This window comes from Abramis brama, assembly GCF_963993115.1.
Source record: "Abramis brama genome assembly, chromosome: 15".
Lineage (NCBI taxonomy): Eukaryota > Metazoa > Chordata > Actinopteri > Cypriniformes > Leuciscidae > Abramis > Abramis brama.
Window position 1 is genome coordinate 36,124,151 of NC_139977.1, and position 23,840 is coordinate 36,147,990.

At 39.5% G+C, this 23,840-nt stretch overlaps 2 protein-coding genes and 1 long non-coding RNA gene across 4 annotated transcripts in view; 2 read left to right on the top strand and 1 right to left on the bottom strand.

The window, feature by feature from the left end:
* The window catches only part of LOC311096819 (uncharacterized protein), a 291,191-nt gene that overhangs the window by 22,111 nt on the left and 245,240 nt on the right, over nt 1-23,840 (top strand). The window lies entirely within an intron of this gene.
* LOC311096835 lies at nt 11,401-13,848 on the bottom strand. The gene is made up of 4 exons (XR_014609135.1): nt 13,789-13,848; nt 13,250-13,314; nt 12,868-13,030; nt 11,401-12,637 (listed from the first exon to the last, which is right to left on the bottom strand). It is a non-coding gene; the product is annotated as an uncharacterized lncRNA (long non-coding RNA).
* LOC311097755 (uncharacterized protein) lies at nt 15,803-20,865 on the top strand. The gene is made up of 4 exons (XM_084137611.1): nt 15,803-15,982; nt 16,458-16,522; nt 16,742-16,910; nt 18,903-20,865. Exons 2-4 carry the CDS (start codon nt 16,508-16,510, stop codon nt 19,040-19,042), a joined length of 324 nt encoding a protein of 107 aa, XP_083993737.1. The 5' UTR covers nt 15,803-15,982; nt 16,458-16,507; the 3' UTR covers nt 19,043-20,865.

A 23,840-nucleotide genomic window follows, 5' to 3' on the forward strand; every position in this document is an offset into this window, starting at 1 on the left:
ATAAATGTGGCTGCACTGAGAGAATCAGGAGGAGAGAAAGAGCAAACCGGACAGATTCTCTGATTTCTCTTCACTGTCTCTGATCCTGTAATATAATCTGATCAGATGAGAGTCTCTTTCTGCTTCATATGAGACACATGATGATCCTCATTGAGCTTCAGATCAGATTCTCTGATTTCTCTTCACTGTCTCTGATCCTGAAACTAAAGGCCTTTGAGTTTCACCTCAAATCTACTTCTGACATCTAGTGGACAAAGATGAAAACGTCTCGGGTTATGACTATAACCCTTGTTCCCTGAGAAGGGAACGAGACACTGCGTCGTTGAAAACGACTCTTTGGGGACACTCCCTTAGCGTGCGCCTCTGAAGTATGAATGAAACTAATCCAATCCTGATTGGTGTTGCGTCATGACGTAACATGTGACGGCATAACCGGATGCATAAAAGTGACGCTGGCACACACACACATTAGCCTCGCGATGAAGCAAGCCGCTCTCAGGCATTGAGGGGCGTGGCAGGACGACGCAGTGTCTCGTTCCCTTCTCAGGGAACAAGGGTTATAGTCATAACCCGAGACGTTCCCTTTCGAGGGAACTCGCACTGCGTCGTTGAAAACGACTCTTTGGGGAACGAATGCCCACTAGGCCACGCACCGAGAAAAGGCCTGCCCTAGAGTGAAACTGAACTCAGGCACCCATCTAGGACGAGAGCACATGTGCGCCAGGCGTACTAGGGAGGTGCAGACTATAAAACCTGATAAAAGTGTGTGGGGTAGCCCAACCGGCTTGCCTCACAGATCTCCTGGAGGGGCACTCCCAAGAGGAGGGCTCTAGAGGACACCATGCCTCTAGTAGAATGAGCCCTTACGGCCAAAGGTGAAGGCAAATTGCGCACCTTGTAGGCCTACTTATGGTTTGTTTAGCCGGGAGCCCCTCATTAGGTGACCCGAAACACACTACAGTAAGTCCGACCTCCTCCAAGAAGAGGACCTCTCAAGGTAATACTCGGAACTCTGACTGGCAGAGCAAGGAACCTCTTCTCTTCTGCCGACACATGTGGTGGAGGATGAAATGCTTGCAGGACCATGGACCTAGCCATGTTAAATTGCACTTAAGGCACATAGCTGGGTCTCGGATGCAGGATGGCCTTAACTCAGCCGGGTCAAACCCCAAGCAAGCTGGCGTTAATGCCAGGGCTTGGAGGTCTCCCAGTCTCTTTATAAGAAGTAGCTAAGAGAAAGGCTATCTAGAACGTGAGGTCCTAGGCAAAGCCGACTGAAGGGATTCGAAGGGAGCCAGGGATAGCCCTTCGAGAACCACCGCCAGGTACCAGGAAGGGACCCTGGACCTGACTGTCAGTCTCATCCTCTATGTACCAAGGAGAAATAGTATGACCAGATGGTGCCTCCCCAAAGGCCCAATATTCAGTGGTGCATGGAACGCCGCAATGGCATCCATGTGCACCATCCATGTGGACGGGGAGAGATTCGCAGAGAACGATCTAGAAGAAAATCCAGAACTGAAGCCACTGGGCAGTTAACTGGGCCTAACTCATGTTCTCTATACCAAGTGGAAGAACATTCCACTTAAGGCCATATAATCTCCTAGTAGATGGAACCCCAGAGATAAGTATGGTTCCGTGCACCCCAAATGATAGAACAACATTTAGGTACTGAGCCCCCTCAGAGGCCAGACCCACAATTTCCACAGCTCTGGGCGAGGATGGAATATAGTACCCTCCGCCTGAGATAACAGATCCCTCCTCAGAGGAATCTGCCATGGCGGAGCTATCAGGAGTGAAATTAAATCCGAAAACCATACTCGGGCCGGCCAAAACGGGGCTACCAGAAGAAGACTGATGCCCTCCTGACGGACCCTCTCCAGGACTCCCGGGAGCAGAGCAATCGGGGGAAAAGTGTACAGGCGAAGCCTCGTCCAGGCCTGTACCATGGCATCCAACCCCAACGGGGCTGGATGAGTGAGGGAGAACCAAAGTGGACAGTGGGATGTCTCTTGAGACGCAACAGATCCACTTCCATTGGTCCAAACCTCTGCCATATCAGCTCCACCACCTCTGGATGGAGTCTCTATTCCCCGGGCCTCAGCCTCTGCCTTGACAGGATGTCTGCTCCCTGATTCTGAACCCCCGGGACATATATTGCTCTTATAGATAATATTTTCCCTTGGGACCATAAAATAATCTGATGCGCCAATCTGGATAGAGGGCGCGATCTGAGTCCCCCTTGTCAGTTCAGATACGCTACCACTGATGTATTGTCCGAACGTATCAAGACGTGGTAACCTTTGATGTCTGGGAGGAAACTCCTCAGAGCCCTGAACACAGCCAACATTTCTAGGAAATTTATATGCCAAGAATGATGAAGGTCCTGCCACAGACCCCTGGCAAAGCGCAGATAACCGCGCCCCAGCCAGTGAGGGAAGCGTCTGTTGAAATGGTTTTCCGGCGACATGACGCCCCTAATACTGGCCCTTGGGACAAGAACCAAGATTTCTTCCATATTAATAAGGAACGAAGGCATCTGCGCGTAACCTTTATTATACGGAACGGATTCCCCTTGGGGGAAAAACCCCTTGGCTTTGAGCCACCTCTGAAGGGGCCTCATGTGAAGAAGGCCCAAAGGAATTATGTTGGATGCCGCTGCCATGAGGCCCAGCAGTCTTTGAAATTGCTTTACAGTGATGGCCTGGCCTAGCTTTATCCCTGACACCATGGTCAGGATGGATTTCGATACGTGCGGGAGACATACGTGCCTGCATCGTAACCGAATTCCATACTATGCCCAGAAAAGTAGTTTTCTGAGCTGGTTCTAACACACTTTTCCTAGTGTTGAGTCTCAACCCCAATTTCTGAATGTGGCCAAGAACGACATCTCGATGCCGAATTGCCATTTCTCGAGACTGGGCCAATCTGAGCCAGTCATCGATATAATTCAGAATACGGATGCCCTGAAGCCTCAGTGGAGCCAGAGCTGCATCCATACACTTAGTGAACGTGTGGGGAGAGAGTGCTAGGCCGCACGGAAGAACCCGATATTGGTACGCTTCGCCCCCGAAAGCGAACCTCAGGAACCTCCTGTGACATGGAAGGATGGAGACATAAAAATAGGCGTCTTTTAGATCTATCGTGACAAACCAATCCTCGGATCTGATTTGATTCACGATGATGGGAACAGTGAGCATCTTGAACCTGAATCTCCTCAGAGAACGATTCAACTGCCTCAAATCTAAAATCGGCCTCAGCCCGTAAAACCCGGACTCTTTCTCTGGTAGGGGAACAATTTATATGGCCCCTTTGACCAGTAGAGTTCTGTACCCCTTGTTCCATAACCCGAGCCTGTTCTGGAACCACTGCAGTCGGTACCACCCCAGCAAACTTGGGAGGTCGGTGACCGTACTGCAGTCTTTACCCATATTTTATAATATTCAGGACCCATATAGATATATTCGGAAGGCGTTGCCATTCTTCTACAAAATCTACTAAGGGAACCAGCCCCTCGAGACTGACCTCGGGTGTTTTTCGAGCACTATTCTCGACCTCCTGAAGCGGAGGACCGGCAGGGAAAAATCTTAAACGATTTTTGACGTTCGCTGCTCATCATTTTAATTCTTCAGAATTAAATGCAGCCAAAAACACTCGATAAGTGAAACACGGTCTGGATGGTAGGTTGAATTAAAATATCTAACTTCTTAAAGTCAGATAATATATTCCATCATTTCAATTCCATCATATTAATTCATAGAATTGAATGCAGCCATAATCACCAGACAATACTGTTTTAATATTTATTTATACGGTCTCGTAATCTAAACGCTGCCTCGGCAAACGCGAGATTCGAGCCGGTACAATATATTTGGCTTTCATCCCTCGAGAAAAAAGTCATCAGGTGCGAGGTTGAAACATCCGACAGCGCACGGATTGCACTCGCGCCGATATATTTCTCAATGAACACTGCCAGCACCCTCAGGAGCTGATTGTGAATGCCTCGCACCCAAACAGTATTATTTCACAGATCGCGTGTGTCCCTTTTATTGCAGACTCGTAATCTAAGCGCTGCCTTAACAAACGCGAGATTCGAGTCATTCACAATATATTTGGCTTTCATCTCTTCGAAAAGAAAGTCAACGGGCTCGAGGCTGAAACACCCAAAACGCGAGATATTTCTTGAAAACCACAGCCAGCACCCTCAGGAGCTGACAGTGCATGCCTCGCACCCACACAGAATCTTTATTGCAGAGTAGCCGTCATCTACGCGCTGCCTCGACAAACGCGAGATCCGAGCTATAGATTCTGTATTGCAATGCAGTGGGACAACTTTTTATTTTTTATTTTGGGTTACAACAACACCGGCGAGTGTGACTCATGTTCCTCGTTCCCGATGCTGAGCACATCCACTTCCTCAGAAGCAGATAGCTCGAGCATCGGGCACTCGTCACGGGCAGAAGAAGCCACATCGCGGGCTTCTGCGTCGTGAGCGAGCGTTATAGAATCTGCGGATGATGAACATGAAAGTGCCTCGGCAGTCTCGTTCTCATCCGCGAGATCCTTCTGCGATCCCCACACGATCGCCTCAACGGACGCGGGACCTGAACCGCGGGGATCGCGAGCCAAGTGGGAGCGCAGCACTCTATAGTACTTTCACAGTGTTCACAGGCAGCCCCCTCGAGAACTGCCTGTCCTAACAGTGTACACACAACTGATGCGTGTCTCCACCCGTGAGAAATATAGGGCAGGGGTGCACACACTTAGTGTCTTTCACTCGCCATAATATAGAGGATTCCACTGACAAACAACATCAAATAAGACAGACAGTTTCACAGAGAGCGCTTGCTGAAGAGCGAAAGCTAATGTGTGTGTGTGTGCCAGCGTCACTTTTATGCATCCGGTTATGCCGTCACATGTTACGTCATGACGCAACACCAATCAGGATTGGATTAGTTTCATTCATACTTCAGAGGCGCACGCTAAGGGAGCGTCCCCAAAGAGTTGTTTTCAACGACGCAGTGCGAGTTCCCTCGAAAGGGAACTGAAGATCATATTCTGTGTGTTAGGAGGAATAGAAAACACACACTCATACAGATTTATTTACAATGCCTTCATTTCTATTTTAAACAAGTGACATTCTCTCAGTTTAATTCACTGAATGTCATTCATTATCAACTCACAAATAATAATGTGATTTTACATTTTGTGTGAATGACTGAACTTCTAGCAACTTCTGCTTTAATGTATACTATGATGTGTTTGTGAACAGTAGATATTGAGTATTGAGTAAGTGTTGATCTGTTGTTGTTCTGAACAGCTTCAGTTCGTCTGTTAAAGTCACTAATGTTCTGCTGATGGAAATCAGTGTTAATAAATCAGAGATGATTAAATGAGCAGCTGATGGAGTTTATCAGATCTGAGTTTTACATTTAACATTCAGACTCTTGAAACTCTTCAGGAAACAATACGGCTGCGTCTCACATCAGATATTCAGAGGAGATATTGATCTGAAGAAGTACTAAGGTATGTTCTGTGTGAATGAATGTGTTGATTTATTTTCATCTTCTAGAGAAATGACATCTTTCAGTCGCTTTTAAATGAGGAAAACATATTCTACTGAGACTCATGATTGTAATGCATGTATGAGTGATCTGAGTTTGTCATATTGTTGAATCAGGAGCTGATGGAGATTTGCCTGATATGAAACATCATCATCAGCTTCTGCTAACAGAAGAATCCAGAAACACAGTCTCTGGGAAGAACATCAATTATTCCCTGTTTCTAACTCTATCAGAAAGAGAAACAGAGAGATCTTCTGTGTGAAACGACAGATGAAGCACATGATGGAGAAAGCGGAGAATAAAAGTGATTCTGTCATAAACTCATCATCATAATCACAGGCTGCTTTATGATATTAAAGCTGGAAGCGTCACAGAATTCACTGGAACTAAAGAGATCTTGATTCTGATCAAACCATTCAAACCTTCAGAATAATATCAAAACAGCAGAAGTCATATTTTATAGTGACGCACATTTGACATCTTTGTGTTTGACTTCAATAATGATTCCCTTCAAATTACAACTTGTTGATTTTCATATTCCCTGATGAACTGAAATCTGTAAGTGTTTTCATTTGTTGCTGTAAAACACATTTTCATCTGTAGCTTCTTTAACTCTGCTGTGATTCTGATGATCTCCTGTAGAGGGAGACACGAGACTGCAGGACAGGGTCAAAGGGCAATCTGGATCCGCTTTATTTCACATGTTTAGTTTTATTTTCACTTAAGTTTATTTGTATAGTGTTTTTTACAATACATATTGTTTCAAAGTGACTTCATGGAAAATTAATTTCTGAATTAAAATTAAGATTGATCTGTTATCAGACGTGACTCAAAGTAACATCCATACATCAGAAATATACAGATAATACAATCATGCAGTTACAGTGGTTAATGTCACATATTCATTTAGGCAGAAACAATGAACACATTAAATATGATTACAGTACTTCATAACTCAAACTAGTGTGATCTCTAGTTACTGAGACTTAACACACACACACACACACACACACACACTTCTGTCAGAGATTTAGTGTTCTTGAGTTATTCAGCCTGAAGGTGGCGCAATAGTGATGATTGACAGGCGTTAACGGGGTTTGTTCACCCAACAATGAAGTTTCTGTCATTAATTACTCTCCCTCATGTCATTCCAAACCTGTAAGACCTTCGTTCATCTTCAGAACAAAAAAAGTTTTTATTTTTGTGCTGTTGTTGTTGTTGTTTTTTTGTGAACAGCAGAACCCTTTACAATATGCATTAAAGACAACATCCAAAATATAATGTTGCCTTTAATACGAGGTGAATATTACTTGTAGCTATTATTTACAAAAATGTACAATATAAAAAATAAAATAAATATAGTATAAATAAATAACATATATGAACATATATGAACGTGTGTGTGTGTGTGTGTGTGTGTGTGTTGGACTGAGCTGGACATGCTGGATCTACAAGGTATGGACTGAGATTTATATTCTGTGAACTTGAAAGAATGACACCATAGGAAGTGAATTGTAAGCGATGTTTATTAACTGAAGCTCAATAAAGAAAGACACTGACTACGTTTACATGCTGTTTAAATTCGGGTTATGGTCGGGTTAAGGTCACCATTTGGGTTTCTGAAACATTCGGAATAACCCGTTTACATGCGTGAGCAGAGAGAGTTACTCCTGTATACATGGAATTTGTAATCAATGGGCAATATCCCGATGTAAACGGCGACGCACGGTTAGCGTCTGGACGTATGGACAACCTTAAGACGCAATATGCGTCATTTCCGATTCTTCTTCCTGTATCCAAAGACAACAACAACAGCAGCAGCACGCGGTTAATGAATAGTGCGGGGCAGATAGCGATCGCCTATGGCAAGCCATTTTAACATTTAAAAGCAAATTTTGACTATCCGGAATTAACATTGTAGATATCAACAATGTCTTTCTGACTAGTCGTAATTACATTTTGGATAGTTGGAATTGTCATTCAAGATATCTGTAACGTAATTGTGACTAGTCGAAACGACAGATAGAGATATCTGCAATGACCTCATTGAAAATGACATTCAACTCGTCACACATCTTAAATGACAATTGCAGATATCTGTAATTCAGTTTTGACTAGACCGAATGAAAGTTAAAGATATCTCAAACGTCATTATGACTAGTGCAAATTATTGTGCATGACGTTGCTCTATTTTACATATCCATTTCCCCTCCCCGCCATAATCAATGAAAAAGTGGGTTAATTTCCTTATTTCTATGAATGGAAGAAGAAAGAAGCAGTCATGGCGTTGGCTGTAATCGAAAAAAACACCAGAAAATGTTTTTTATATACAAAAAAAATAAAATAATTTTTACAATGCTATGTTTATGTTCATGCTTAAAATGTTGTTGTTGCCGTAAGATTTATGCGTGATAAAGATTCACACTAATTCACTTTAATAAAGATGCTTACTAGGCCTGTCGCGATAATTAAATAACCGTCTGATCGCGATTATTTGATCTAACCGCGATTGTTTCAGAAAACCGTGATTATTGCGCTCTTTTATAGGCCTGCGGCACAAGGTGGAAGTCATGGACCAAAATAAATAGACAAGCACTAATTACGTTTTCCAGCAATATATTCAAAGTCATCTGAAGCCATTCCATAGCTTAATGTGAGGGACAGCAGTATATTTACATTGTTAAATTAAAGTTCACAAACTCGTCTGCAGCTGTCAATCATTCCATTCAGCATTCAAACAGCGCGCGTCGTCCGGTTATGACAGGATACACGGTAAAACTTTCTCCAATGTGACATTGACGTTATAATGCTTGATCTGTAGATAAAGGGCTGTGGATTTACATAAAATGACTTTATTTTGCTGGAGTTTTTTGCTGTTTCTAAATGACTCACTCGCTACCGTGTGCCTACACAGCACAAGGACTATGAATTGGCATCAGACGCACAATAACTGGAGTTTAAAACTGTGAAGAAACAAATGATCAATAAACTGTTGGACTGATATACACTAGGATTTGTGCCCTCGACATTTCTTCGCTTTGTGCCGTGAACTTTTAAATGCACACTTGTGCAGCGCTGCGCACTGTGACTCCATGTTGCATATTAAGCACATCATTCTGCACCCGCATACGCGCTTTGTTCCGCTCTTTGTTCCGCTCTGTTTTGAAGCGTATCATATTATCATGGTTTGTGCACATTTGTTTTTATTAACATGTTTAGATTTTATTAAATTACTGTGCATATGTTTTCAAAAATTACTTTTTGCTGATGATTTATACACTCACTAAGTTTAATAAACAAATTGTCATAGCTATTGAATATATTTATTTAATATTTAAAGGTGTTAACTGTAATCTTACACTGCAAAATGATAACTTACAAATGATTAAATTCATCACAATTATTTAATGAATGAAGCACAAAGCCCTAAAACAGACAATTAATCGGCATAATCGCCAAAGCCCTAACACAGACAATTAATCGTCAAAGCCCTAACACAGACAATTAATCGTCAAAGCCCTAAAACTGACAATTAATCGGCATAACCGCAATTATTTTTTAGACAATTAATCGTCAGCCAAATTTCATAATCGTGACAGGCCTAATGCTTACATGCATTCTTGAAAGTACAATAACATTAACTTCCTTAGATGAGAAACAAAGTTCTTAGTTCAGATTAGTTCTTATTTTTTATTTTATTTTTTCAGTTTGAAACAGTATCTAACAGCATGAAAAAAGACGATTAAAAACTCTGGTTGCTCCGACATGGTGCTAATCAGTGCTAATTAAAGTTAACAGTTAACAGGTGCTATGTGATTTGATGATGAACAACACGCTCTGCTCCCACCTAAAGTGTGATGCATGCATACAGATATCTGCAACGTCATTTGGCCTAGTCAAAACTCTAATTCAAGATATCTGTAATTACATTTTGACTAGGCAGAATAAAAGTTACAGATATCTCAAATTTCTGATATCTCTAATCAAAATTAATTTCAAGATATCTTTAACTTGATAATAGATATCTCCAATTAAATTATGACTATCCCTAACTCCAGTTTGAGATATCTACAACGCCATTTTGACTAGTCATAACTCCAGTTACAGATATCTACAACGTAATTTCGCCTAGTCAAAACTTAATTTAAGATATCTGAAAAGGAACATGTAGATATCTTGAATTGAGGTGAATTAAAGATATCTTGAACTGGAGTTATGGCTAGTCAGAATCTAATTGAAGATATCTCAAACGAGAATTACAGATATCTACAATTCAGTTGCAGATATCCGTAATTCAGATAGTGGATATCTGCAACTGAATTGTAGATATCTGTAATGATAAACCCCATTCAAATGAATGGCAAAAGTGATGTCATTTGTCCTAGGAAGAATGTCTTTGTGGATATCTGAAATGACAATTATGGATAGGAAGAATGTAGTTGCGGATATCTGAAATGTTCTTTTTGACTAGGCAAAACTGAATTACAGATATCTGCAACACATATCCAGTCTAGCTTTTAAATGTTAAAATGGCTTGCCATAATCGCCTTTGTTTGCGCTTTCCTCCTCGCTCCAAAAGTGTGGTGCTGTGCTGCGTCTCGCCATGTTTACCTCTACTTCTTGTTTACTTCCGGCATACTGCACGCGGGTTTCTGTATGCGCCGTCTCTACTCAAAAGACCAAGATTCCCTGCGAATAGAACATGCGCAGAACACAAATCAATGTTCCTTTTGATGGGGATATGCCGATACGCGTTTACATGACCAAATATTCGGGTTAGAAAAGGGGTACCCCAGGTATAATATCCGGGTTTTTAAAAACCGGGATATGAGCATATCAGGGTTTATGCCGGTGTTTACATGGCCGTGCGCGACCGGGTTATTGCTAATATCCCGGTTTTGAACGGGTTATTGGCTGCATGTAAACGTAGTGACTGTTTGCATCTTACATCTGTTAGTACGCCGTCTAAAACTTGCTCACGCTATTACCAATACCAGCGGCTTAAAGATGCTACAGATCTTCTGTGTGTTTCAGTGAAATAACAGAGAAAATCAACCTGAGAATAAACATGATTCTGTCAGAAACACAAACTCAGTTAATTCAGATATTGAACTCTGACCAGAGGCTTTAAAGGGAGACTTCACCCATTTGCATTAAGCTTTGTATTGTTAGAAACCCAGTCATATATTATAATAAAGGTGGATTTTTCATTCATTTTTCCCTGAGATGGGAGAAATAAGGATTTAAGTGTTTTACTTCCTGCTTATTATGACGTAAAAATCATCATTTTGCGTCATAATAAGCAGGAAGTCACATTTCATTGAAAAGTGTAGAGACTACAATAGCTCCTCATTATTCCAGGGGGCGGGACCCGCTCACGCTACAGACCTATTACAGATCAGTGGGTGGGACTTCACTTTCTGAAACTGAAAGCAATATCCTCCATCTTGTTTGAAGCTAAGCTAACAGGCGCTGTGGAGACAGATATAAAGTTATGACAATAGCGGAGGAGAGTGCTCAATATGATATAGAAGAAGAGGATTTCGGAAGTCTGATGCTTGAATCAGGTGTTTGTGGCTACCTTTACAAGCCGCATTATAGCGAAGAGCAGCCGAGGCAGAAGACCTGCCGCGGACGAGGAGCCCGGACTGGCTCGAGTTAGGGCGGACTGGTGGCGCCGGTGATCTCACTATGCAACTACGAACCGCTACGAACACAGAGATAGAGTCCGTCTGCGGCAAAGAATTTCAACGATGACAATTTCTCCTGGACGAAATCTCTGAATCAGACGAGGACACGGACGTTTGTGTTGTGAACCATCCTAGTTTCGCACGCATCTGACTGAACATCCCGGTAACGTTACCATGCAATAATTCACCACTTCGAAAGAAATACAAATGAGGAGTAATTCACTAATGAGTTCGCCAACTAACTAACGTTAGACATTGTGTGTGAAATGAATTTCAAGCTCCGGTGGTAGCTAGGCTTATGGACGGATGAGTGATTCATATGCTGTTCTGGATTAGTGGGAGTGGCTTGCGGAGCTGTGCAATGTGGTGCATTGTGGGAGTTGTTGTCTTTCATACAAATGCGTCCTGAAGTTACTTTCTTTCTTTCCTCGGTCAAGAAGGCACCAAATTCAAAATTTATTTTACATTTCGACTACATATATGACCCACTTTCAATAAAGATCAATGTTCCCATGGGTGAAATGCTCCTTTAAATGAAGCTCTAAACACAGAATTCACTGGAACAACAGATCTGGACTGTGATTAAATGACTGAAAGCTTCAATATAACACAGAAACAGCAGGACTGATCTGATATAATGAGTCGTTTGACTTTTACATTCGACATCCTTGAGTTTGACTTCAGTAACGCTTCCCTTAAAATAAAATTACAATTCCTTTAAAACTCGTTTAACTGTAATCCTGGTAATCTCCTGCAGAGGGCGACACTCCACTGTCACAGGGCTCAAGGGACATTCTGATGTGTGTGTGTGTGTGTGTGTGTGTGTGTGTGTGTGTGTGTGTGTGTGTGTGTGTGTGTGTGTGTGTGTGTGTGTGTGTGTGTGTGTGTGTGTGTGTGTGTGTGTGTGTGTGTGTGTGTGTGTGTGTGTTTGACCTTTCATATCTTTCATACATGTTCTCCATCACCTTAAAATCGTCAAATTTGTGTCATGAACTCTTTCCTTCTCTCTAAAACCAGTTAATCATCATAAAGCTGATTATATATTTAAACTAACACTGGTCCTGTAATATAACAGATCCAGATTCATCTCTTGTGTTTCAGTGTCAAACATCTAGAAAGGTCATTAACAGGTTAAAAACAGAAGCACTTCTCAGACACACTTTGTCTTATTTAAATACACTTTCACAGACAATAAAGACTGAATGATGTTTATTCACATATCATCTATAAATAGATGTTCAGGTCTTCAGCTGCTGATGGATGTCAGTGATGATGATGATGATGATGATGATGATTATCTTGAGAACATGATGAAGAGTTTGATGAGAATCTCTCAGTTTTGACATCAGAATCAAACTTTACAGGCTCGTCTGGATCATTAGACTAGAAATCACAAATATATATCAGATTATCCTCATATACTTTGCTTTGAATTTTTACATTTATTATCTTCTTGATCAATAACACAATCTGTAAATGTTTCATAACTGCAGAAAGTCAGTCTGATGAATTTGTCTGAATGCGACACTTTATAACAGGAGAGAAAACAACAGTAAATCTGACAGTAAAACTAGAATATGATGAAGAATTAAAGTTCAATAATAAACACTCACACATTGGCTTTAGTTTCTCCATACTGTCACATCTAACAAGTCCTCTTTCCTCTGGAGATTCACTGGTTTGTGTCTCATTTCTGTCCTCCATTTTTCTCTCAGTCTTCTTGTTTTCTGCTGATCTGTGATTTCTGCTGATTTTCTTTCTCCTCTTCATTTGAATCTGTTCAATCACACAGACAGAGTTTCATTAAAGCGATATAACATCATATCACGAGACATCAGATCAACTCCTGATCAACATCTGCATGAGCTCAGTGTTATTACAGCATCTCAGATTAACTCTACAATATTCACAATAATCAATGATGATGACAAATGACAAATATAGAAATGTGAGTTTATGTGTGAGTCCTGATAATAAACATCTTTCTCTTCTCACCTCATGTTTGATCATATTTGATTCATCAGAACGACTCTTTACAGCTCCGACTGGATCAACAGAGACTGGAAATGAAGAAAACAACCCGTTATCATCATAATTATAATACAGAGACTGAACTGATGATATAGACTCAGATCATCTAACGGAGAACATGCACTTAAAATATAGAATTTAAAACATTTGTGATAAAATAGCAAATAATCCAGTCATCATATGAAGATAAAGCTCCTCAGTAAAGATGAGAAATGAAATATGAAACATGTTTCTCGCCTGTGAGAAGAAGAGAGATGTAGAATAATCCAGAGTTTATTAAATCACACTGAATATATAAAGATAAAGTCCTTCTTCTGTAGTTTGTGATAGTCCAGATATATTCCTGTCATGCATTCATTTCTCTTGTGTTCAGATTCTGCACAATTTTTAATACATATTTATCTTTCAGTTTCACTACAATACTTTGTACACTAACATCTCTATTCATAATTAATATCTAAAAATACTCTTAAAAAATGTTAAAGATGAAAGTGTTTAATTACCTTGTGATGATCTGGACAGAGAGAAGCTCCAGTGTTACTGAGAGTCTGAGGAGCAGAACTGACTTTATACACTTACAAAGTTTACAGCTTCCTCCACAGCGGCCCCCGGCGTGGCGGGCATGACAGAAAAAATTGTCTCAGTGGGAAGAGATTCTGGAGTGGCGGCTATGACGGGGTGGACCCAATGAGGCTCTGGCCTGACTGTGCTGGCGTGTGGTGTGAGTATTGGAGTTGCCAACATCCTGATGGGCATGACATGAACTGGGACAGGTTTCGGGAATATTGTGAGCTTGCGAGGTTCCTCCTGTGCAAAACCCACAGTAAATGGTGAACCACTCAGTAAAAGGGCAAAGCCAATATATTGTGCTAGCGTGTATTGCGGGGTATCATCAGGCATGAGGAAATAAAGAAACCTATTAATTCCACAGCCAAACAGGCTTAAATACAAGGGCAAACAAGCTAAACAAGATAACAAGGGGTGTGGCTAATAGGAAGCACCTGGGAAGACTAATAGACATAACTGGGAGCTGCTAAACATGAAACAAGACAGAAACACAGACTAGACTTATGACAAACTATAAGTAACTTTGCATCTACATGTCAACTAGCAGTCATTAGAGTATTAGTAGTTAATTAGCATAATTAATAAAAATAAAAAAAGCAATTACATACAGTCACACAAACAACATTAAATCCTGTTCCCTCTAATCAGATTTAAATTCAACTATTATATTAATATTCAAATAGATAAATATTATATATCAAATATTCAACTGTCTGTACAAATTATATTTCTGTCATTTAATGTCATCATTAATTCATCATTACATCAGGCGTTTCTGTGTCGATCACTGAAACACAGGCCTATTGGTCAACATATAGAAATAATACCTCATATAATACAGAACATACAATAACACACACAGTTACAGTGACACACTTTTACTCTGTAAACTCTAGAGATGTTGTTTGTGAAACTCCCAGTAGATCAAGAGTTTCTGAACCCAACAATAATGACTCAAGCACAGTTACTTAAACATCCTTTATTCCCCCGTTCGTTCTGATGTTCATACAATGTTGTGTGTGTCTTACTCGAGGCTTTTCATTATTCAAGAGAGATTGAATGGAACTGTAATTGTGAGAGGAGATGTAAAGAGGGTGTCTGAATCTGGCTCAGATGATCCAGTGTTATTCTCTACATGATCAACTTCATGAGGATAAAATGAGTAAAATGATTTTAGAGCAGAGGAAGAGCTGATGACACAAATCTGACTGAATAATAAAAGATTCATGAAAACTGTGATTAATACAGTAACTTACAACTTTACTCTGATGTGTAAATATTTACTGCTGATAAAGATTGAGCAGAAAGAAGAGCTTGTGTTTGAGTGTAAAGTGTTATTGTGTGTCAAATATGAGTCTGTAAAATTATTAGAAAACATGAGATTAGTTTCCACTGTTATGCTTATTAATAATCAACTATATATTTCGTACAGACGAAATGACATTTGTATATTATCCAAGTTGCCAGAGTGTGTTAAAGATATGGATGACCAGTAATGTTCTTATAATAAATGCTGATAATCATAAATAAGATGATATTATTGATTGGCCATAATCCTGTCCACAGAATCTCTTGTAAACAATCTGCATCAGTGTGTGTTTCTTCATCATGTACAGTTAAAGATCTGGCTGATCCTTCAGCGTTATTCACCTCAGAAACACCAAAATACAGAACATGTTTCTGATGCAGAAAAGCTCATAAAGCGTTCATGACTGGATTACTGTAATGCATTACTAGATTATCCTGATCATTATCAATGAACAAACTACAGTTATAGTGCAAAATACAGCAGCTAGAGTTATTACCAGATCAAGACAATATCATCATATAACACCAGTTTACCATCTCTACACTGGGAATCTGTTAAACTACTGACGTGTGAAACAAGCATTTATAGAGGAAATGTGCAACAGAGGGAACTGAAACAACACAGAGAACAAAACGTGTGGCTCAGAGCCAGACACATTCTCAGTGTGTGTGCACTTCTTGAGATATAATGCGGTGATAAGGTTGAGCCTCTGAAAGCTGCGGTAATAACATATCTCGGGAGTGGCATGTATAAGTGCATAAAGTCCTGCTCCTCAGACTCTCAGTAACACTGGAGCTTCTCTCTGTCCAGATCATCACAAGGTAATTAAACACTTTCATCTTTAAACATTTTGTAAGAGTATTTTTAGATATTAATTATGAATAGAGATGTTAGTGTACAAAGTATTGGAGTGAAACTGAAAGATAAATATGTATTACAAATTGTGCAGAATCTGAACACAAGAGAAATGAATGCATGACAGGAATATATCTGGACTATCACAAACTACAGAAGAAGGACTTTATCTTTATATATTCAGTGTGATTTAATAAACTCTGGATTATTCTACATCTCTCTTCTTCTCACAGGCGAGAAACATGTTTCATATTTCATTTCTCATCTTTACTGAGGAGCTTTATCTTCATATGATGACTGGATTATTTGCTATTATATCACAAATGTTTTAAATTCTATATTTTAAGTGCATGTTCTCCGTTAGATGATCTGAGTCTATATCATCAGTTCAGTCTCTGTATTATAATTATGATGATAACGGGTTGTTTTCTTCATTTACAGTCTCTGTTGATCCAGTCGGAGCTGTAAAGTGTCGTTCTGATGAATCAAATATGATCAAACATGAGGTGAGAAGAGAAAGATGTTTATTATCAGGACTCACACATAAACTCACATTTCTATATTTGTCATTTGTCATCATCATTGATTATTGTGAATATTGTAGAGTTAATCTGAGATGCTGTAATAACACTGAGCTCATGCAGATGTTGATCAGGAGTTGATCTGATGTCTCGTGATATGATGTTATATCGCTTTAATGAAACTCTGTCTGTGTGATTGAACAGATTCAAATGAAGAGGAGAAAGAAAATCAGCAGAAATCACAGATCAGCAGAAAACAAGAAGACTGAGAGAAAAATGGAGGACAGAAATGAGACACAAACCAGTGAATCTCCAGAGGAAAGAGGAGAGACACGTGATAGATCGAGCAGTATGGGGAAACTAAATCCAGACTGTGAGTGTTTGATCATTATTGAACTTTATACTACAGGGCCGTTGAATGCTTGAATCTGATTGGTTGACAAACGTTCTAAGGTGTGCATTATTTTCAGGGAAACGCACAGCTAAAGTAGTTCCAGGCAGGTCTTGACCGCATTACAGTTCCATATCACTTCGCGTAGTCAACTGTAATAACGGAAAATAGGATACAATTCATAACAAGAAAAAACATTTAGCCCCATGCGCTTGATCTGCAATTTTCAATGTCTAGCTTCACAATCAATGGAAACATGCAGTTTAATTTTAATAAATAAAGTATATAGTCCTATATAATCAATAGAAAATTAAACTGAATATAGGCTAAATAAATGGATAGTCCTGCAGCACGGATTTTTATTGCAGATAATTTAACAAATAAATAATTATTGATAGGCCTACTTGTTAAAAGAGCTTTGTGTTTCATTTATTTGGCTAGTCTACTGTCATCTGTCAATAATAGAAAAAAAATTAACGAATTAATCAAAACGAATTGAATTAATAAATAAATAATAATAATGACGAACATGCTTTTCTGTCTCATTATTGCAACATCTCTCTCTAATAACTGCATTAATAACTGCATTAAGCCGGGGACACACTTTAAGGCCGGTTATGAATGTAATTTGATACTTATGATATGACTGATCATGCCCAAACGCGCGTTCAGCGCGTTCAGTCTGTGTTCAGAGTCGGTGTTTAAAATCTGCTGCAGACAGTCGATGAAAACAGTCAGAGAATGTGTCAGCTAGTCGTGTGTCCAAGCATTAGTCTGCTATCAGTGGCTCAAACCTCCGTTACTAGCTCTAATATGACGTTTTGGAATTAGCAACGGAGGCATGGGATTAGATGCGTAAGAAATTAGTCCTACATACAAGAGCGTTTTAATGACAAAAACTTTACAAACGTCTTGAAATACATAATCTGAACAATGTTTCGAGGTGTGGTAACTGTAGTATAAGCGGAATAATTGACTTCAGGCCGTTGAATTATTATAAAAATAATGCACACCCGAGGTATAACGGCCACTCCGCTTCGCGTCGTGACCGCATTACCACCTCGGGTGTGCATTATTTTTCTAATAATTCAACGGCCTGTCGTCAATTATTCCTTACTTATTTTTTTTTCCGTCTTTCGTGCTTTTCGTATGTTTTTGTCATACGAGTGTACAAGTTTGGTAGGAGCTACATTCTTGCAACTAAATAATACATGATTAGACGGACAAAATCATCTTTTAGGCTAAGCCTATAATGACTGCAGGCTGATAGTCATGTTTGTTTGTTTATTTATTTTTCTGGTGAAAGTCGATTTTTCAACTTTGCAGATTCATCTATCATAGCTTGATATTATAATATTGACGATATATAGCTATTACCTTCCACACAAACATTGAATTGAATTAGCATTCTGTAAAACAGTAGCCAATAGACTACTATAATGACGTGAGCTACGCGATCTTTTGGCGATCGAAAAAAAATAAAACCCATGAAATTATATTCATATGACATGCTGAAATATATGCCACTGTACCTGCGATGAAGACATTTCACACGCAGCGCAGGCAGTCAGCCCAAGACATGAGAACTCCTTCTGCAGAGTTCGGGGGATTCGGCTTGTCAACAAATGCACGTCGTGTATCCCCTGGTGTTACCATGACAGATTTTACGACAGTAGTAGAAGACAATACTGTTCCCCAACTGTAGGGGGACCCCGAGAGCAAAGGTTACTTTGTGTTGCTTTAACTTTACTCTTTCATCACATTTTAGTTTTACTGTCAGATTTACTGTTTTCTCTCCTGTTATAAAGTGTCACATTCAGACAAATTCATCAGACTGACTTTCTGCAGTCATTAAACATTTACAGATTGTGTTTAATTGACAGAAAAGTTATTGATTAAGAACATATTAAATGTATAAATTCAAATCAGTGTATAGGCTATGATGATAGTCTGATATATATTTGTGATTTCTAGTCTCCTGTGATCCAGACGAGCCTGTAAAGTTTGATTCTGATGTCAAAACTGAGGAGAGATTCTCATCAAACCCTTCATCATCACTGATCATCATCTCCATCATCACTGATCTTCATCTTCATCATCATCATCATCACTGATCTTCATCTTCATCATCATCATCATCACTGATCTTCATCTTCATCATCATCATCATCACTGATCTTCATCATGTTCTCAAGATCATCATCATCATCACTGATCATCATCTCCATCATCACTGATCTTCATCTTCATCATCATCACTGATCTTCATCATGTTCTCAAGATCATCATCATCATCATCATCACTGATCTTCATCATCTTCATCATCATCATCTGTTCACTCGTGTCTTCTGGAATCTTCTACACACTCTTCTGAACACAAACACACTCATTAAGATCTTCTTTCTCAGTCTGAACTCTCATTGTTCTCCATCAGTAACATATAGTATTGATCTATACTCTAAATATCTTACACACACTTACACACACACACACACACACACACACACACTTCAGGACTCAAACTAGGACTTCATCAGTGTTACTCTCAGACACACGTTATTTTTCATGTATATAATAATTTATTTATAGGCTACTATATTTTATTTTATTGTATATTGTAGCCTACATGTTTTTAATAATAGCTACAAGCAAGTAATATTCACCTCATATTAAAGGCATTATATTTGATAGTGTTTGGATGTTGTCTTTAATGCATATTGTAAAGAGTTCTGATGCTGGACTGACTCGAGCCAATCACCTGAGCTGGAAATGTCACATGACCGACTCTAGAGCTGCAGGGAAATGACATCATGTCATCACTGATTGGTCGATGAATCAACACATCATCATCTATATACTGTAATCTGAACAATACTGTATAAATCCCCTTGCCTGGCAGGGATCACTGGTGATCCCAAATCATAGTTGTTCAAAATGCATTACTCTTTTAAAACATCACACTCTTACTTGATCTGGACAAAATCAGCATCATAAGGAAGGTTTAAGACTCCAGCTTCGATATTTGACCACTGTTTATGATTAAACTGGTTTGCAGTGACATTAATTTCTTAATTTATGACAGGAGTGCAAAATAATTCATCTGTAACGTTCGTTATTTTGAATAGAATTAATCACTCACACAACATCCATTCTCGTCTTCTCCGGTTTATTTGTGCTCAAATACATATAATAAACAGAATCCGCCAGGGCAATTATTACAATGGTGCGCATATTTGGAGAAATATTGATTAATTATCATATGTTAGTAAAATATTTTGCCAATACAGAATACAATTTCTATTCATTTTCCACTGAATAATGCGATCTGAACAGCTGAAACAGCGCACGGAGCTTGTTGTGTATCTCCCCTTCCTGGTTTGCGTGAGATCTGACCTCGAAGAAATATGATTCGGCTGTCCAGCCGTCAATCATCACATGTAATTCAACGTGACCTCTTCTGCATGACGCGTCCTGTGTATACTTCCTGATTCTGCACATTCATGATAAACAAAGCGAACGTGACATTTCTTCACCGAAACAAGTTCTAATAAATGCACGATTTAAGTATGTGTGTTTTGTGTGTTATTTTCGTGCGATTTGGGGTATTTTTATATGAATAAAAAATAAAGGTAAGGATAAGCATAGCCCATAGCTTCATATAAAATGCTAAAAATAACATATTTCAAAATCGTTTTCTGACTTGAAACCATTGTAAACCGCGACCGGAATATGATACAAACACTCGATGGTGTTTTAAAGTGAGCTTTAAATAAAAGTGTAATATTAATAAATTAAATTGTGTCATGTAGCTTGATGCTAACTGTTGTGCTAATGCACCTGCTGCAGGAGCTGTCTATTCCATACAATCATTTTTTTAAAATAATTCGCAATTAAAAGTTCCAAGAATATTTTTTAGTTGTTTGTTTTTTAACCAGGCTTACGTTAATAGGTGGATTATTTGTCTATGGGGGTTACACATTATGTGTCAATGGCTAAGCATTATGCTAGAAGAAAGGCTATAATGGCTGCATCCAAACAAAAGAACAAGAATAAAAGAATGATGAAGACCATCACAGGTGTGAAAGCTTGGTCGATTTAAATGAAAAGAACATGAATGGGGCCAGTTCTCATTGCCAGACATAGTCAGAGACAGTAAATAGGTGTTTAGAGGGCAATAAACTATTTGTTGAGAAACTTGTTTGCTTTCTCTGAGAATTCTCCAAATTCTCCCCTGACATGGTCTCACAATAGGCTTCATAAAATGCATAATTTTAGAGATATCATTCTCAGACTTGAAATGAAGCATGACCACAGTTGTGGCTACACTTTAGTTGTGGTTATAAGTTGCTATCCTAAATTCACATAATATTTTTATACATTTAATAAATATATTCTTAATATTTGTTGTTTTTGTTTTATGTTTGAGCTTATATATCGCAATATTAATAACAGTCTGGTTAATTTTGAGTCTTGAACTGTAAACTCTCAAGGGTTGGCTTTCTAAATATATGTTGGTTATGTGTCTATTCAGAATGACTTATGAGCAGCAACCTTTTTATTTTGGGTATGTCATGTATGCAGCCCTTGCCAAAATTGGGGGTGACGGGTAAGGGGATAATACTGTAAGATAATATACTGTAATCATCTTTAATGTGTTCATTGTTTCTGCCTAAATGAATATGTGCCGTTAACCACTGTAACTCATGATTGTATTATCTGTGTATTTCTGATTTATGGACGTTACTTTGAGTCACGTCTGATAACAGATCAATCTAAATTGTAATGTAGAAATTCATTTTCAATGAAACTGCTTTGAAACAATATGTATTGTGAAAAACCCTATAAAAATAAAAGTAAAAGTGAAAAGAAAAAGAAAATTTTACCCGATTGTCATGTATTAGAATGATGGTCTGTATCTTTAAGATGTGAGTGTACTAATATGTATGCAAGACCGGATGTAGAAGAAAGTTCACGTTAAGAAGCAGAAAAGTAAAGACGCCATTTGGAAAGTTATCAAACGTGTGACTGATTTAATTCGGCAGAGTGTGTAAGAGATATCTGATTACACAAGAAAGCAGATATATAACATTGGCGACGAGGATGCAGCCAAGTGGGTGTGAGCACTGATTGCACGCGATGGAAAAGTCTGGTATTCCTACGTTTGAGTGCTACAAAGATCCTGCAACTCTTGGTTCGAGATGGACGAGGTGGCTGACATCGTTTGAACTTTATGCGGACGGTAAAGGACTTATAATTGAAGAAGATGTCGCTGCTGCAGTTCGTCAGCGGCGCAGAGCACTTCTTTTGCATCACGCTGGACCTGATGTTCAAGATATATTCTCCACTCTGGCGGATACGGGAGGTGCTGCCGATTACGACGCGGCCGTTGCAGCCTTGAATGCATACTTCGTGCCACGAGTGAATACTGCGTATGCAAGGCAGTCTTTTTATAAACTTTCCCAAAACCCAAGTGAAACGATTCAACAGTTCACAACACGTCTCAGACAGGCAGCAAAAGACTGTGCATTTGCGGATGACATGACTAATCAAATCCGGGATGCCATCGTAGGCAAATGTTTATCAATGTACGTGCGTCGTAAACTTTTGGAGGAAGGACCTAATCTCACGCTCGACCGTGCGTTGGAGGTTGCTGCCCTCTGTGAACGGATAGAGGAACAGATGGCTGCATCATCGGTGAGTGACATATCAAAGCCTGACACTGAGTCTGTGAATCGCGTCTGGAAAAAAGGGGGAAAGATGAAAGGACAATTCAAGGGAAAACAGCAAGCTGAATGCAGTAAGTTGAACAAACAATGCTACAGATGTGGAAATACAGATCATTTGGGACGAGATTTAAAATGTCCTGCGAGGGGCCAAACATGCCACAAATGTAAAGGAAGAGATCATTTCTCAAAAATGTGCAAAACTAAAAATGTGAAGCAGCAAACAGTTAACCATGTTGAAGGGCAAGCTGAATATGCATTTGTCATTCAAGACGACTACATGGCTGATAGAATGAATATCTGCTTGGGAAATGTCAATTTGAAAATGCTTGTAGACTCTGGCGCGACCAGCAATATCATTGATGAAAGAACATGGGAGGAACTGAAGGCAAAGAATATTAGATGCCATTCGTACATTCCGGAAACGGAGAGGAAATTGTTCTCTTATTCGTCTAATCAGCCATTACCACTAAAGGGAGCTTTCAAGTGTGAAGCAAGAATAGGCAGCCGGTCGGTATATGCTGAATTCATTGTAATTAAAGGGATATGAGAGCCACTGTTGGGGAGAGACACTGCCATGAAACTCGGAGTACTGAAGATCGGCACAAACATTGCAGCTGTAACAGACCTCAAACAGTCGCTCCATTCACAATACCCAGAAGTGTTTCAAGGAGTTGGTAAGCTGAAAACCAAGCAAATTAGTTTATACATAGACCCAAAGATTCAGCCAGTTGCCCAGCCTTTAAGGCGGATTCCATTTAATTTAAGGGTTCCTGTTGAAGAAAAGATGAAAGAACTCTTAGAAATGGACATTATTGAAGAAGTGAACGGGCCTACTCCGTGGGTTAATCCGGTTGTGATTGTTCCAAAAGCAAATGCTGAAATTAGGCTTTGTCTTGACATGCGACAAGCCAATCGAGCAATCATTAGGGAAAGATACCCCATTCCCACTGTAGATGAGCTGCTACAAAGTATGAATGGGTCTATGGTCTTCAGCAAATTAGATCTTAAATGGGGATATCACCAGTTAGAGTTAACGCCAGAGTCCCGCCAGATCACGACATTTGCAGTTCACAATGGAGTGTACAGATACAAGCGGCTCATTTTTGGAGTATCTTCCGCAAGTGAACAATACCAACATGAGATCGCGTCTGCCCTTGCTGGAATAGAGGGAGTTGAAAACATCTC